The sequence below is a fragment of the Convolutriloba macropyga genome, chromosome 1 (genome assembly GCF_964194025.1).
Source record: "Convolutriloba macropyga chromosome 1, txConMacr16.3, whole genome shotgun sequence".
Taxonomy (NCBI): domain Eukaryota; kingdom Metazoa; phylum Xenacoelomorpha; order Acoela; family Convolutidae; genus Convolutriloba; species Convolutriloba macropyga.
In genome coordinates this window covers 11,409,037-11,427,621 of record NC_134468.1, presented here as the reverse complement: position 1 = coordinate 11,427,621, position 18,585 = coordinate 11,409,037, and the positions used below count along the sequence as shown (strand labels likewise).

The 18,585-nt window shown below is 33.4% G+C and overlaps 1 protein-coding gene across 1 annotated transcript in view; it reads right to left on the bottom strand.

Moving 5' to 3' along the window:
- Window positions 1-17,885, bottom strand: part of LOC142345704 (uncharacterized) — a 109,902-nt gene extending 92,017 nt beyond the window's left edge. Inside the window, exon 1 of the mRNA XM_075397955.1 lies at window positions 16,346-17,885. Within this exon, the coding sequence (XP_075254070.1) occupies window positions 16,346-16,806 (461 nt within the window). The 5' untranslated portion in view covers window positions 16,807-17,885. The remainder of the gene's footprint in view (window positions 1-16,345) is intronic.
- Window positions 17,886-18,585: the final 700 nt, after the last annotated feature.

Here is an 18,585-nt window from a genome sequence, read left to right as displayed (position 1 = left end):
GCATCAATTATTTAGAGTTGGGTTTTATTGTGATAAGCTGGGCTCTCCCAATGGCAAATGAGTTCAACTAATTCCTAGGAAGAAAAAAATCAGCAGTGATAAAATGTCACCATTTTATTTTTCAAAAAAATAGAAATGCATATATCAGAGCGAAAAAAATTGAGATAATTTGCATGCAACAAAATCACACTACCCTTTAAATAAATGAAATTTGTAGTTTCAATAGCAAATAAGTCGGAAGAACATAGGAATAAAGAACCAAAAACATATAAATACACGATAGCTTTGTTATTTTTTAAAGCAGGTTGGCTGGCTTAAGACAAAAAAACAGGTTGGCTGGCTCAAAACAAAACATCATGAAATCATCTAAAATAGACTGAAGATTGGTTTATTGAAACAATTTTTGTCAATAATAAAAGAATCTGATAATTATCGCCATAAAATGAATGAGATGGAAGAATCAATGTAAACAACGAAAACTTCAAGAAAACAGATAAAACGCAGATGAAAACGTTTTTAACTGGAAAATGAAAATCAACATGTAAACCGTTTTTCAAAGACAATGAAAGGTTGAAAAATCCTTATCACCCAACAACAAATGCCAAAAAAAAACAAATTCAATGTTAAAAAAATGAGCTATGTCAACACTAAAAGCTTTGAAAATGCGTGCAGTAAATAAAATCTTTTCCATCAGTGCAAATTGCTTCAAAGCGTTTTTGTTGCTTTCTCTCTCTCTCTCTCTCTCTCTCTCTCTCTCTCTGTCCCCCTCTCTCACTCTCGCTCTTTCTCTCTCTCTCTCTCTCTCTCTCTCTCTCTCCCTGTATGTGTGTCTCTATCTATGTCAACACTAAAAGCTTGTCAGTGAGCTATGTCAACACTAAAAGCTTTGAAAATGCGTGCAGAAAATAAAATCTTTTCCATCAGTGCAAATTGCTTCAAAGCGTTTTTGTTGCTTTCTCTCTCTCTCTCTCTTTCTCTCTCTGTCCCCCTCTCTCACTCTCGCTCTTTCTCTCTCTCTCTCTCTCTCTCTCCCTGTATGTGTGTCTCTATCTGTCTCTATTTCTCACTTTTTCTCTCTCTCTCGCAATCTATCTCTCTTTTCTTTCTCTCTCTCTCTCTCTATATATATATATTATATATATATATATATATATATATATATATTTATATGTATACATATATATATATATATATATATATATATATATATATAGAAATACATATATTGTTATATATATATATATACATATATCTATATATATATATATATATATATATATATATATATTTATGTATATATATATATATATATATATATATATATATATGTATATATATATATATATATATATATACAAAGAAAAAAAGAGAGATAGGGAGAGAGAAAATTTGTCTCTTTGTTGCCAAAACTGATGAGAGTACATCGGGTTTTGTTAGCGGGGCTTTTTTGAACATTATGCGTAATGTCAATTTGGGCCATTTGTGTCAACTGTTTTGGGTTAAAAAAGTTGTTTTTGTCGATTTCTTCAAAAACCGATGAAGATTCTCGTTTCTAGCAAAAGAAAACAATAACCAACAGAAAAAATATACGGCAGCCAACAATTTTTACAAACGATAACAATGAAGATCATAAAACCAAATGAAAGCCATGATTCCGACGTTGGATTTGCTATTGTTGGAACGAGGCAACAAAATTAGCAACAACATGCCTGTGTTGACAAAACTTACTTATTGCAAAAGATCTTATGTAGTATCATTGTAACAAAAGATCTTATATAGTATCATTGTAACAAACTTATATAGTATCATTGATCTTAAAAGTAAATCATTGTAACCTACTGTAAATTTACAGATTCTTGATGATTTAATGATTTAATGATGGTTTAATGTTTTAAAACATGCAAAAAAAACATGCAAGAAATTCATAAATAATACAACTCTGAAACACATGAGATGAAAATATATATAAATTTATGAAGTTTGATTTTTTCGAAGCCAGATTATACATTATATACATTATACTTTTAAATTTATGGCAAGTTTGCGCGATAGTTTATGAGGGGTCTGAGTAGGCGCTGTGGATTAGAATAGCTCCTTGATATCTATGCAAATAAAATTCTTTTTAGCTTTAACCTAACGTAGCAATTGAAATAAGTCATCCAGTAATGCCAGTTTTTTCTCTTTTCGGTCAGGTTTAAAAATGCTTGAACTGCTATCTACTATTATGATGTCATATGCATGTGACGTAAGTTCATCTTATTGACAAATGAGGATTTAAATTAATCTGTATTCAAAGATGAGGGGATAAGCAAATGAAGCTATCGATATAGTTAAAATCATACAACTTGCATAATTATATCGATAAAAGTGATCTTATATATCGCATTCACTACTGATTTTCAGAAATCATTTAAAAACTTTGTCAACATTATGAAATAAATCTATTGTTTTGTAAACTAATTGTTAGAGTTATTGCTCTATAATTTTTAAAAAGGAACATTTGATCTTGAAGAAGTCTGCCCAGCTTGAAAATCAAAACAGTCGGCTAAAAAACTGTAAGAACAATTACCCCCAAATTTGTTTAGCTTTACGTTTATCAAAAACTTTCAACTTGCACAAGGGTTGACGTCGGAGACTGTTAAATGAATAGAATCTTCAAAAAAAGGTGATTTACATCAATTTTGTTCTTCATTTGAAATAAGCAGAAAATTTTGTTCTTCACTTGAAAACTTTGTTCTTCAATTGAAAACTTTGTTCTTCACTTCCCGGGTTGAGAAGTTGCGACGAAATCGAAGCAAGAACTGTCGTTTTTGGTCGATTTTTGTCGATTTCGTCGGTTTTTTATGAAGGAGATGTCGATTATCCACGTTTTCGTCGGTATTGTCGGTATGTGATGTAAGAAGTGTCGATTAGCGTAGTTTTCGTCGGTATTGTCGGTTTTGGCAGTAAGAAGTGTCGATTATCGTCGTTTTTTGTCGGTATTGTCAGTCTTAATTTGTTTTAAATACAAAAGAAATAGAGTTAAACTAAGTGACAAGTGGTGCAGTGGAGGAGAAGGTGGCTCGCAATATAGGGGTCCAGGGACCGAATCCTGGCAGGGACTGTCCGGTTTGTAAGATTTTTAGAGTGGCAAAAACCGACGATTCTTACGTTAAAATACCGACGAAAACCGATCAAAACGACGAAAAAAACGTAAGGGCTTTGATCGGTTTTGGCGAAGTAAAAGCGACGAAAACCCGACGATTTCTTATGTTTAAATCCGAAGAATTTCTCAACCCGGGTTGAAATAAGCAGAAATTCTCAAATACATTTGGAAATGGATGCTGGATAATTTTTGCTCTGAGAAATTTGTCACTGTCGCAAGACACGCGACGTCAGCAAAAAAAAATTAAAAAATTTGCTTCGGAACCGCGAAATCCGAGAAAGTATTTAAGTTTTGTGACTCATGAGCCTTGTACAGCCTCTCAACATCCGTTTGTGAACACTCGTATGAATGTGGCTTCAGTTAGGCAGGGAACAGACCAAAAAACCATGAACCTAAATGGCAGAAAGTTGCCAATACAAATACAGAATGCGTGTAAATATATTATGCGTTCTCACAGCGTTTTCTAAGCTCTGGTAGCCTAGTGCTTGACACCTAGGGCTCCAATCTTAGGGATCGCTGGTTGAACCCAACATCTGTTGCATGGTATAAGAAAACTTAAAAGTTTTTTGGGCCGAACCTAATAGGTTTTTGACTATTTTCGGCCTTCAAAAGAACATCAAAGAAAAGGTTTGGCGGACGAACGTCTGGCTGTCTAACACAGAAACAAAACTTACGTTTTCTCTTATTATACAGTAGTATGGGTTATCATATGATTATGTTATAGTCTTTTATGTTTTGAAAGCTTGATTCTAAACAGTTACAGTCTTAAAACGCTACAGAGACCGTATCAAAGCAATTGTTTATTGTCCACCTAACGGCGCTGCAATCATATGCATCTTTTTTAAGCAAACCAGTATTCTGACTGTTCATAGACTTGATTTGATATCGAAGCGCAAGCAAAAGGATCACAACTTGATTAAAGTGTACTACCAATTGCGCCCGAAACATTATCTTGAATTTAGGTCACTTAGGTTGATTGATATTAACGCTTCAGAATTCACCTAAATGTGTGCTTAGGAAAAAAGCGCCGCTGAAGAGAAACGCGCCACTGAAGCCGCTGCCGCGTAGAGTTCTATCTGAATTTACTTTTTTTGGTTTTGTGGCCTCAGTTCAACTAAAAGAGTTAATGCTTGGCAGTTCAGTCAGCGGTAATGCTTGGCAGTTCAGTCTTGTCTTATTTCCACTGCCTGTTTCCCGTGCGTATAGATACCCAAAAGTTCTTTCCTTGACAATTTAGTTTACTGAGAAAAGTATGGTAACGCTGACATAATACAAGAAAAACTCAAAAACCAATCGGAAGCTTTAAAATATCTAACAATGGATCGATGTAATAAATTCGAATACTGCCTGACATTTCATAATCAAAATTAAGTGTTTGTATATATTTAACTTCCTTGTACAATGAAGCTCTACGATTATGTTGAATAAAATAAAAAAATATCAATACAAACGTGTCAATCAACACAATTATAGTAACCGTTTCTCGCTAAAAAGCGAGAAAATTAACTACCGGGCAATAAATATTTACAATAAATAATCAACAATTTTCGACCGACTCTTTTAACAATGTATGTTAGGAATATAATCATTTTTGAAAAAAAATTTAAATTAAATTCACAAGCCGTTTCTGTATGAAGAGACAGAATTTATTGAATATAATTTTTTTAACCTTCAAAACTGAACTCGAAACAAAATAAGGACAAGTAAATGAAAAACAATTTCACAAAAATGTTGGAAAGCTGAAAACAAAAATATGAAAAAAGTAGTCCATCAACAAATGCACTATTCGATCATGGTTATTGTAGCAGACACGCAAAATGAGATTATTAAAAAATTATTATTAAAAAAATTGATTGATGATCAAAGAAGTTCTACCGAACAAAAAACAAACATTACATATGAGGACCCACGGCTTTTCAAACTCAAACAGCTGGACAAATAAGTACAGAAACTGCTCGAAACGAACGTCATTTTCAACTTCAAAATTTGTGATCAAAGCCAATTTGCTTCTGAAATAAACCTCAGCTGCTCCGTTATATATAGAAAATAGAAAGCAGGGGTTTAGATTGGCCATATAAACGTAAAGGCCCCTTTGACACTTTGTCGGAATTTGAAAGTTAAAAAAAGCACATGGAAAACACTTGCTCATTGAAAATAGCTTTAAATCAATGAAAAAATTACCGCCAATTTTGCTAAGGTTCCGGACAAAGTTACTGTAAGTTTTTACCCTAATCGAGTGCCCCCCTGGACTAGTAAAATGACACCTGTGATTTTGTCTCGGATGTTAACGGAAGTTCCGATTTTCTTCTATGGTTCTCTAAATAAGTAAACACACAAATGGTTTTTCATGAAGGGCATTCCTACCACTTAGCAGCAAGTACCCTCATTTCATCGCACGAACGAGGCGAAATTTTAATGTAAAAAAGGATGATTTTTTTGGGATTAACAAACGTATCTCAAATTTAGTTTTATGACAATAATCAGTACGCCTCATTAGAATTAAAAAGGAGCAGTTTCAACAAAAAAATTAAAGAGCTTTTTCTCCAAAAAAAGACAACATGAATTAACATTATTGCAAAAATTACAAAACAATGGCTGAGAGAAACTGAAAGAAGGAAATACATACACCGCAGAAAGAAAAAGAGAGGAAGTTTAGAAGTTTAACATAGGAAACTGCAGTCCAGGAAAGCTTCAACAAAGTTTCAAATTTGAGTGTTGTTTATAATTTTTTTCCTTATCCTGTTTCAAAACGCATGAGAAAATATCTATGACAGACACCCATCAAAATGAATGTCTTAAGCTTCAATTTTTGTGCGGGTTTATTTTCCTAATTTTACGATTTTTTTCAAAAAAATTTTAAGTCATAGCCATCTTGATCTTATTGCAAAATTAAAACATTGGTAACATTGAATCTTTCAAAAGGCCGACAAGGATGTCACTTTGATTTTTTTTGACCTTTTGTAATTTTTTTTCCATTTTTGTCATCTGTAGTCAAAAACTTGACATTTTGCGTAAATCTTGCCAAGGCATTTGATGCTCCACTTAAATAAAAAAAATTAAAAACAAGTTGAATTGGTTCCTAATTTCAATGGGAAGCAGTTCCCAGGCGATAACAGAGAGCTTGAACGCTCATATGGATTCCCAATCAGGGAATTGTTTACTCCCACTGCAATACGCCTTGCACGTCCAATAAATAAACAAGTACAAAGTTTAGTTTTAGATATCTATCACGTAAAAAGGAATCGTTTTCACTTGATCAAAAAACACCATCTCCAATTAATGTGATTTTTTACTTATATAATACCCGGGTCGAGGTGTCACCGCTAAAAATCGCTAAGAGATGTAATATTTGCTGTGAATTTGAAAAAAAGTGATTTGCGCTCAATGCGATGCAAGCGATGATAGAAAACTTTTAAGCGGTGAAAAAATTTTATTCACCGCTTATGCGGAGAGAGAATTTCACTGCTAAAAATCGCTTAAGCGGTGAAAGAAAAATTTTCAGCGCTACCGCCAGAATGCGGCGGATAAAAAAAATTTTAGCGTTACCAAGAAGCGGTGAAAAAAATTCAGCGTTATAAGGATGCGGTGAAAAAAAAATTAGCGCTTCAAGGATGGGGTTAAAAAACTTTTTTCACCGCTAAAATTGCAAATCTTACATATATTCACCCCTAAATTCAACGCTTATCTTAAAATCACAGTAAAAATCATTGCAGTAAGTGACAGAGGGAGCAGTGGACTAGGCACTTGATGACATTCAGGAGGTGAGAGGTTCAATACCGTTTGCGCCAGGCTCTTATTTGTAAGGAATGTGGCGAAAAAAACCGCAATTTTTAGAAAAAAACACCGCATTCAACGCTGAAAGATGCGCGCGCTTTTCGGTGAACAAAAATTTTTTACCGCCATTCACTGCTAATCTTACATCATTTTTTGACCAAACATCAACCCGGGTAGCAATCCAAACATATAAGGCAAACTCAATTTCAGAACCCAGCAAGTCAAATTACAAGTCTAACAGATTTAGTATTGCTGATTTTTAAGTAAAATTCAGCCCAGTTTTTACACTTAACTTTTCATGGAAGTCTGAATACAAGTATTGTCACATTTTCGCTTGTGTCTGAAAGTGGCCGGAAAATGTCAAAACTGAACAAAAAGTTATTCAATGTGCCGGAAAATCGCCATCGAAAAATAACCAGAAAGAATGAGAACCCCGATAATTGTCCCATCTTCACAACTTGTCCTTCGTTTCAAATGTTTAACATCTAGTCAAACTCATTTTTTGTCATTTCTGGATAATTCCTAGGTTAAAAATTGTTCTTAATCGAAAACTATCGTTATTCATATATCAGCCCTCGTATGTCTTTATTTTCAGCATGGCTTCAACAATTAAAAGCGAGAAAAAACATGCGCTAACTTTGTGCTAATTTCAAACATCCAGATCAAGCTTTGGCGGGTAATTTACACAATTTATATAAGCTGATTTACTTCATATATTTGCCACCCATATTGAAACAAAAAAATAAATTACGAACTGCTTCGTATTTTTGCTTCTTGCCCATCTTATCTCGTCAATAGGATGTGGGCCCGGAAAACTAAGACGTGAGACACTAGACAAGAGAAGAATAAGGGTGGCCTGTGTGACAGAGTGACAAAGAAGGAGAGAGTGCCCTGGCCTAAAGATGTCAGAAAAGCTTCCTTCGCAGACAAAGACAGAGAGGGAGAAAGAGAGACAGTGATAGAGAGAGAAGAAGGTAGAGAGAAAGAGAGAGTGAGAGAAACAGAGCGAGAGAGAGAGTGAGAGAGAGAGAGAGAGAGTTCGAAACATTGAAATATTGATTTGTTGATTTTTTGAAATAATTTTATGCTTGATAATTATAAAGATGAAGATTCCAGCGCGTATCGTAGCTTGATTACGGAGGTGTGAAAATCACTCGTAAATTAACATAAAACTGTCGATTGAAACAAAAAAAGAGTCGATTAAAAGAGTCGTTTCTTAGAATGGCTGAATTGGTCTTGAGTAGAGATTGAATTTTTAAAAGCAATTTCGATCAGAGTCCCTGCTGGACATGTAACATTGTGTACAACATTTCAAAAGGTCATAACAAACTAAAGACCTGTTTGGTGCTCTTTAATTTTGTGTCTGCAATAGAAGTTTCCAAAAATTTTTATTTACATTAAGCTTCGCTTAATTGAAGATGTTTGCTTGGAAGAGTGTCTAATTGGATTTTGAAATTTCTCTTAACTTTGTTGAACGTTCAAACTCAAAACTTAAAAATTTTCTCAACACTTAATAAGGGTTCACTTTTGTGAACATGAACAGCAAAATGATTGATACAATTTTCTATAAAGAAGATTTTGTCTATTTCTCTGAACTGTTTGAGGCACGAATGTATGTTTTGAAGTTAAGTAGATTTCTTGACGGCACTTTAGAATAGAAGGAAAATACACCTACGTTGAGGGAACAACCCTCGCAGGACAAAATTGACGAAGCCGACAGAAAGGGGAAAGACAAATTTTTGATGAAAAACAGCTGGCCGTTTGGTATGAACTTGTCCAGTGCCTCGACAATAAATCAGTTGTATTTTTGAGACCAAATAGGGGAAAAGGGTTTGAAGCTTAGAACGTGTTTGGTAAGAAAATTAAAAATTTTGAGAAACCGCCTTTACAAAAACTGATATCTGATTTAACAAACTTGAGAAAAAAACAGAAACGAAAATATAACGGAATATATTATTAGGACCGAAAACATGAAGTTAAACCATTGCGAAGTGAAAAATATGTTTGTCTCGACACTTTTGAAGGAATTTTCTCGTAAATTTGAAATATTTCTTACTCTGTTAAAATATGGTCAAGATAAAACCTTGAATGAAATCAAACGTGATTTGAATAATTTTGAAAGTGAGAAACACAAATAAAGAAACACAGAGAAATCATAATCTAATTTTTTGCCAATGATCTAACTTGTTTTGATTTGAAGAAGAAAGGAAAAATAGCTAAATTTGGAACCTAATAACAAAAAATCTCAATAAAAAATATCATGTCTTGAGGGCAAAAAGAGTTACACATATTGCCAAAAAATTTTCACTAACAAGAAGTTTGAATCTCATGCAAGGCAAAATGAACAAAAACCTAAATCGAAAGAAAGTCAAAATTTCGTTTCCGAAGAACAAGAAGAGGAAAGTTTTAGCTTTTTCTCGAGTAAGAATTGTTTTGAACACCCAGACTTTGTCCATGACTTTGGCATAAAAAACCACATTATTCAAAACAAAAGTGCTTTTGCTGACCTGGATGAAGGTTTTTCTTCACATTTTCAACGAAACTCACTCTTTAAAATTAGAAATAGGTGATAAAGATTTTTTCGCTAATATTAGCTATGAAGAACTGAAGAAAAAGATGCTTGTTCTAAAAAATGCTTTGTTCGTAACTGATGAACTCAGAAAACATTTTTTCTGTTTCAAAACATACACAAGCGGATGTTGATGTTTTTTTTTCGGTGAAAAACTTAAATTGTTTCTAAAAAGTCTCGTTTCATTTTGAAGTTGAAAATGCCTTTTTGCTGTGGAAAAATAAAACATTCCTTGTTCTAATAAAAATTGCTTTAAAGTTGACTTTTTACAACTGTGGCCTGCAACGATGGGACATAAGAACTTTTTATCGGAAACTCCTGTCGGAATTTAATGAGGGTATGCAAATAGGTGATTAAAAAATTGATTGTTGTGAACTTTGTGAGATAAATAAGTTGAAAAAACAGCCTGTTCCAAAAAACGGCAAGAAAGAGCGAAGGAATTTTCAGACATTGTGCATACAGATATCTTAGGAAAATTTTCTCCTGAAGCTGTTGATGGCCTTTGTAGATACTTCATGAAAACAACATACGAGATCTTGGATTAAATAAACAGTTTTGTGTTGATGTTGGAAAACCAGGAGCTTTAGTTGCTGGTGAAGGTAGAGAATACGTTTCAAACGAGTTTAAGCAAGATTGTAGAAACCGGGGAAGTCGTTTTGAAAACTCTGCTCCATATACTCTACAAGAAAATGGAAAAATTGGAAAAAATGGGGAACCTCTGCTGCTATGGTCGCTGTTTCTCGGATAGCAATTGATTGGACAAAAATATTGGACATATGCTTTGAACATGGATTTTTACGTCAACAACATTGTTTTGCGTTCTGCTCTTGAGAAAACACCTTTTGAAATGATGTAAAATAAAAAAAAATATCTTTTTTTCAAAATTTTGGTTGTGTTGCTTTTATGCATACTGAAAAACCATTTTGCAAAAAATTACATCAAACCTCAATAAAGGAATTTTTCTTGGGAATTCTGATAAAAGTCATAATCAGTAATCACGTGAACTTTTCAAATAATCTCAATAAGAGAAACCTTGTGTTCCCGACGAGTGGTTTTTAAAAAAGATTGTGTAGTTAATAAGCGCGAGGAATAATGTTGCCTATTATCATATTCGGGAGTGTTAAACTATATTCTGATCGAAGAACTCATTCATGTGTTTACTTACTTGTGAAAACAAAAGGCAACTATCACAAGTGGGCGCAACTTTTTCCAGTCTTGCTTTTTAACAATATCATCATAATCAACAATGTCGTCATTATAGCTCAAGCTCATTAGTCAGCTTCTTCTTTGATTCCGCGAGCAAAACCCTCCAAACGATACAAATGCACCCACGCATATAAAGTTTGGTTCTTTCCCATTATAGCGCCCCCCCCCCCCAATCATGGTTATTATGCCATAATAAGGGGCTATAATTTCATGGGGGGCGATAAAGGGAATCACCCTAAAATTCTAACTTAAGGTAAATCCCTACTGTCACCAGAACCCATCCTACTTAAAGATAGTGGTGTTTAAAACCCCACATGTGCGTAGGAACATCAACTACCAACTAGACCGATATGAGAACAAAGTAAAAAGCTACTAGTCAACCAGGGATAAAAGATATTAATTGAAATTTTTGACAATTATGCTGAAGAAAAGTGTCATGTAGCGTACAAATATAACTTGAAAAACTTATTTTAATAGATTAATGAAAGTTTAGAAGTGAAATTTTAATTTCAGCTCTCGCAAATTATTAATAAGTTCACGTAATTCTAACATATTAATTGATTAAAAAAAAGTTTGAAATTGATTATAGTTCAAACAAGGCGGCTCGTGCTAGTCTGTGCGTAGCACAGAATGTTCTAACATCCAACTCATGTTTGCTGAGACCCGAGTAAAATCACCCTCTGTGAAAAATTCCTTTTCATGGTAAAAAAGTTTTAAATTCAAAAAGTTTCTGTTTCAAAAATTTTATGCTAAGTTTAGCCAATTGAGGTTTTAGTCAACGATAAAACCAAAAAAAAAACCGTTTTTACTTACGTAAGAAAAAGAAAATTCAACTTTTTTTATTATTTGAACCAAAAATGAAGAGATAGATCCATGGGGTTCTAAAATCAATGAAACAGCTCATCATTTGTAAGGCACCACCAAAAGAAAAGTGTGAAAGTCAACTTAAGTATCAACATAAAAAATGAATAAAAAATGTTTTTGATTTTCTAAATTAAATCAATTTTCTGTTTTTCTGCTTTCCAGAATCCAATAAAGTTCAATTCTATTTAGATCAAAACTCCTTGGACGATATTATTTTGGTTTTGGTGGAAGTTACTAAATGTACTTGAAAAAAATGAGTCTCCCTTCTTTTTTTCAGAGAACGTTGCAGTCAGTTTTTTGGTGAAAACATACAGATGGTTCAAGTCCAATTTGCGTAGAATGGCAGAAATGCTACTGAGCAAGAATCAAGGAAGAGCTTTATATTTATAATCACTTTGAATATCCGCATAAATAACCGAAGGCACATTTCAATAAAATAACAAATTTCTTCATTGTCTTTTTTCTCGAAAAATCAGTTTTCTGGCTTTCTCATTTCACGTATCCCAGCATTGAACTATTCAGTCAAATTTTTAGTTAACTCGATTTGTAAATTAACAAAGAGGACTGATTTTAACGATTAAAATAAATACTTGAGTATATTTGAAATATAAATTTATATTTGTTTATCATCCCTGTAGCTTTGGTCTTTACGTTTCTTATTTCAACTGAAAAATGCTAATGCTTTTTTGTTTCAAGTCAAACAAACTGATTTGGGAGAATTATTGTAAACAATTCCTCAATTGTTCCGGAATTAAGGGAAGCCAAGAAAGTTTGAACTACAAATCAAAAGTGTTTCCTCTTTTTCTCGTATCAGAAAAGTTTTTTGTTGTTTTATATATCAAATGTTTCGTTATGGCTTTTCGCGTAAAATTCAGAGAGTATGGCATAGGCGCTAAAAACGTTAAATCCAGATTTCAAAAAGTAAAAAATTACATTTTTTTCCTATTTCGTCTAAAAATTCCTTTTCCGTTCTGCAAATTTGCGTTACAACGTTTAGTAATTTTTATATTTCAGCAAAAACAGAATCCCATTTAACGTATTTCAAGCAAAAAAATAAATTTATGATTTAATTACTAAGAAAAAGACGAAACGTTCCCGCTTTCCTCTCACTCTTTCTCCCCAACTTTTTCACACTGGATTGATTTTGACAATATTAAGCTACGAAAGAATATATCTATTTTTTGTTCTCGTAGATGTTTTAACAAAAGTGAAAATTGGACTTCAAAAGCCGAGTTCGCCCATATTTATTCCTTGATTTGGAAAAAATGTTTGGAATCAGTTAGAAAAGTTAATCGATTGCTTTCAACTGAAAGCAGTTGACAGATTTTCAAGAGGAAAAACTAGTTTATTTGAAAATCAAGTTACATGTTTCAAAAAGTTGCAAATAAATGATTTCAGAAACTTCAGAATATTTTTAATAGGCCACTGTGGATTGTGGTTACCAAATTGAATAAAAACTCAGATTATTATAACTGTGAAATTTCATCATTGGACATGATCAATTTTTGATCATGTCCAATTTATCGCTCAAATTTATTTTGGATTGATTGATTCGGAGTTGCTGATAGATTACAAAGAATTTTTTGAAATTTGAAATGAAACTGAAATACTTTGTTAGAAAACCCGCTCTCCATTAACGGGCAAATGGTAATGGAATTGCGCTTAGTTGCCACTCAAACAATACTGCTACAGTTTCATCAAAACTCTTTGAAAAAGAAAACATAAAGGCTCTGATATCCGTGAAGAACCGTATATAGTGAAAAACATTGAAAATTTACACTTTAAAGCAGCTGTGGCCTAAAAATCTAATCATCAAATCAGTCAAGTGTTTTTTATTTTAAAAAAATGGTCTGGGGTTATAGTAATAATACACGACATTAAAATCAGCAAGTCATTTATTTTTTTTTACATTGTGCATTTGCAATTCTTTTATTAGTTTCGTAAAAGCAGCAGCAGTTTTTTAATATTGGGTCATCAATATTTTGTACGAAAAAACTGCATCACTGCTTTTTGATCATCATTCATTACCAAATTTGTGCTCAAAAAAGATTGATGAATGAAAACCCCTTTGAGCTGTGAACGGTTTCAAACAAATGTTGTTTGAGGATTCCTTAAATAAAACTAAGTATATTTAAAATTAATAATCACAGAGTTTGATAACATCCGTCATCTAAATTAGGTTGCCTTTAGTGACAGGAAAAAGAGGCTGTCCGAACTATCTCAGAAGAATTCGTGTATTTTTAATCAAACGTTTACTTTAGAACTTTTTTTGCATCAAAATTTTGCATTCCAGTTTAAATCAAAAACCACACCGGCAAGAAAATATTGGACGAGTTTGGAGATATAACCACCATTTTAGATTGTAAAAAAAACTTATTGTGTCACATTAAATATTAGCACTCATAAATATACACTCAAAATTAGTAACTTCAAGAAAGCGACAGCTCAATATATTTCTCTTTATTTACAACAAAGAGAGAGAAAAGTCAATTTTTGGCGCATTTTCTGAAAGAATAGTGCAAGTTCTTATGAATTATTTTGAGCAAAAGTACAATTATTGCAATCGTTGATCTTACCTTAGAACAAAATGAAAAAAAAACCTGATAATTTTTCAGTCATCGTACTCTGTTAATCGTGATCTACAGCATGATTAGTGCTACAAAAGAAACACTTAATAAGGGAAAACAATCTATGTTGCTTTTTGGACAGAATTGATTTCATTAATTTGGAAAAGTAGTAAGAGTAAAGAGGAAGAAAACACGAAAAACCTAATGCTACTTGATTATTTGGAGTTTATGAAAGTGCTTTGAAATTGAACTTGATATAAAATAAAATAATTCATTTTTCCAGGTTCAAGAAATTAAACTATTTTCACAAAAAATCAAACTGAAATAGATGACTTAGAACTGCTGTTTTTCTTCCAACTGAACCTGGAAGCAATTACACAGTCAGGTAGCTGCACAAATCCCTAAAATCTTTAAAAAAGGATGCATTTTAGAGAAGAATGTTGTGCGATTTTTTTGGTGTAGTTGCCCGAGTAGGTAGATAATGAAAAATGTCCAAAACCAAAGAAAGTTTAAAGTTGAATGGCCAAACTAATCCGATCTCGAGTGACTGAAAACTCGCAAATGTCATGCAACTGCTATCTTTTCGAAAAGCTTTTTAACAATGAGCGTTTTGTTTAAGAAATAAAGTTATACTATGAAAAAAGTTGCACGGATTCAAACCTCTTAACTCCTGCATGTCAGAAACTTCTTCTTCCACTGCGCAACTTCCCACTAAATTCTATTAAAATAGTTATTAATTTATATCAAATTCACTCTACTTTTTCTCAAAACATACTCATTGAACTTTTGTAAGATTAACGGTGAACCTAAAAATTTTAGCGGTGAAATGTGGTGCTTTTTCGTAAGTTCACCGCTTATTCTAGGCGGTGAATTTGTGTAATTTCATCGCATTCACAGCTGTTCTCACACAAATTGAACACTTTGTTCTAAGCGGTGAATTTCTGTAATTTTAGCACTAAGTTAAGCGATGAATTTATGTAATTTCAGCGCTACCAGGCGATAAAGTTTTTGTCACCGCATTCACCGCCTCTATTATGTAATTTCACCGCATTTACCGCTTATCTAACAAAATTTTCCGCATTCACCGATTATATTACATAGTTTTGCGTTGAATGGCGGTGAAACCTCGACCCGGGTTACTAACAGTTTGGAACTGGCTGTTTTGAAGCAGGAATGCGCTAGTTTTTTGTAATATTCTGCCAGTCGGCAATTTAAAAGTGTTATAGTTCATGCATTCAGAGTATTATAAGAATTATCTATAGGAAGCTTCCCAAATTAATCACTTTGAAGATTGGTCCCAGTCACTCAATTTGCTCTTGGAAAAATTTTGCCATGACATGCAAATTTTTTCATGTAATATTCGCCCATTTATTTTGACCGGCCAAATTTGACTGACGAAAGAAGAATTCTCTGCATATCTTAAATTAAATGGTCTAGTAAAATTATGATACCTTATGCTCTTATGATGCCACCAATAACTTAAAAGAACATCTATAATTTTTAATGTCCAAAATATCAACCACTATTCGTACGAGATATTCTGGGAGGCTATTTTTGGGATATTTTGATACCATTTTGATACCATCTTGACGCCATTTTGGCGCTTCTTTCAGTTAGATAAATCAAACTATGCCTCTAATGGCATTGTTAAAACTACTGTAAGAACATCAAATTTAAATAAACTTTCAAAATGCTTGTGCCATATGAGTGGTAATTGTGTGGCAAGATAGTTTGGATGAATTTTGCATGCAATTATCAGAAATACATTAGAAGAAACTGGAAAATCGAGACCATAGATAAAATAAAAACATCGAAATGAAACTTATGTTGACTCATTTGAATAAGATCATGAAATCTGAGTACTTAAGAATCATGATCTATGAGTGTGAAAGAAAACACGTTGGCTTGCGAAGGGGAGGAGGTCCTGTATAAAAAATAATGAAACTAGTGACGCCAACTGCTTCAGCTCTCATAAGCTTAAAGTTCACCGTCACAACGCGTTCTCATCACACACTAAAAAAGGTTCAGGTAAATTTACCTGAAGAAAACGCCGTAACTTACCTGAAACGTTCAGTTAATTGTGCCGGTAAAATTAAGGTAAAAACTAACGCAATTAAGGTAATTTTAGTGTGAGTTAAGTGTGTTAAGGTAAAGATCAAGTCAGGAAAAACTACCCAAAAGACCCAATTATTTTTAAGCTGTGTCAAAGAGGGAACTAACCTGAGTAGTGAATCTTTCCTGAAGGGAAGCGTGATCATCACAAACTTTTCATAGCACAAGAAGAGCAGGATGTAGTTTGAGGCTGAGTAGTTCACCACAAAGTTCCACACAGTCGGGAAGCACTGTAGGAAAAAATTGTCCGACTGTATTGCAATCGCCACTTCCTTGATGACAAGTATTCCCAGAATCACAAACAAATCAACAACCACTAAATTCAAAACGAAGAAGTAATTGGTAGTCCTCATTTTGGCGTCTGTGAAACTGTTTATAAGAATGAACAAGTTACTAACTAGACCAGTTAGTAGGCAAAGGAAGATAAAGTTGTTGTAAGTTATGATAAACCACTGTGGATAGGTTATGTCAAGTTCTGGGTTTGAGGTAGTTGAAGTGGGAGTGTTCAAACGGGGGCTCTGCAAGGCTACTGCAGTTACTCTGTCAATTAATTCATTTGGAGATGCCATTTTAGCTGCTAGTGTAGATATAGAGAATAATGATAATATATGGTCATGGAAAAGGGGACTGTTTTGTTTGCACAATAAAACGTGCGTCCGGAATTAAACAGCTAATAAAATAAATTCGCCAAATATGATAAATGAAAATTGCGTTGTGAATTTAAGAAAGAATATTGCTCTGCTTAACTCGAGCTGAATAGTTTGAATTCCTTCTTTGGTTTAGATGGAATTATTTCGTCCAATCGGATCTCGTTTATCTTTAAAAAGTGAGCGAATGAAAACTTTTTTGTTTACCAGAAAATGTTTATTTGAGCAGTTTCAAATTTTTAGACGATTGCTCAAATGACGCTGAAATATGGGCGTAAAAAAGCACAGTGAAACGGAATTGATAGAGCGAAATGGGGAAAATGTTACCAACGAGCTTTAACCAAAATGAGAGCAGCAATTAAACGCGCACTTCAACCTTTTTCATCGGTCTAGTAAAAAATTTGTTGTCAGAGTTTTTGCATCGGTAATTATTATATCTGAACAAATTAGAAAATGTCAAGTTGAAGCCCGTAAGGCTTAATTTCCTGTATTTAATTAGCCGCGTTAAAGGAAACGCGGAAAGATATTGGGAAAGATAAGAGATTAAATCAAAAATATACTGGCTTCTTAACCGAGAGAATCGCAGGAATTATGTTTGATTAGAAAAGGTTTCTTAAAAAGAAAGAAAACTTGAGGGTAAATTGCGGAAACTTGGCCGCGTGAAAGATAAATTAAAAAAAGATTATAGGCAAAGTTCTCGATCAGAAATTGCACCATAAAACAAAATTAAATGCCATCTAAAAGTATTTGGTATTTTTTGCGCTTCGAGGTGCAGTTTATGCATTCATAGTAAAGTTTGCTATAAATTTATAACCTTAAAGGCAAGCCGCCTGTTCTGTTTGTAGTTGCGAAAAAATCAAAAAAAATGAAAAATAACAGAGTTTAAGAGAGTGCGAAAGAGAGAGTTATATAAGGGAGAGAGGGACAGAGAAAGAGAAAAAAATAAGAAAAGAAATACTCAATACACAATTATAATGAAAGTTTGACATTTACAACAAAGAATAAATTGAGCTCAAGAAATTAATTTGATGGAGTACCCTCGAAAATTGGAGGAGAAAACATATATAAAGACTATACAATGTAACAAACGTGTAAATATGAAAAAGCACATTGATGCATATAAATACGGTTTTGAGTAAAACAGGAAGAAAACAAGTAGTTTTTCAAATATGTGTTTTTCCTTTCAATGTTATCAATGATCTACTGGTTAGTGAAATGATCGTAAAAATCGATAATTACGCGGATACTTTTCCTGTCCTAGTCTTCGTAAAAAGAGCTCTTATCTTTCGAATGGTCTCAGCTCCCACGCAATAAACTTGCCTCTCGCTCTCTCGTGGCTTCACGATGCAAAGATAAGAGTGTGATTTCTCAAACAAACTTGCCGTTTTTTTGTTGGTGGGGATGGCGGCGGTGGTGGTGGTGGAAAGGGTGGGAGGGGAAGGGGAAAGGGATGGGTGGTGGTCTCGCAGTTCAAGTGCAACTTGAAAAGTTGGCAGTGAATTGAATTGAGGAAAAGCGATAGACATATTCTGAATAGTGGGACGGAAAAAGAAAGAGAGGAAAAAACGAGGGAGCTTTTTGAGTTTGATTGAATTGGACTTTTACTCGCCTGTTTTTCAGCATAAGGTTGTTGTATAGGGGGACAGTTTTTCCGTAGTTAACTTAGCGAGAAATAAATTAAGTGAAATTTTAGTCTGTTGA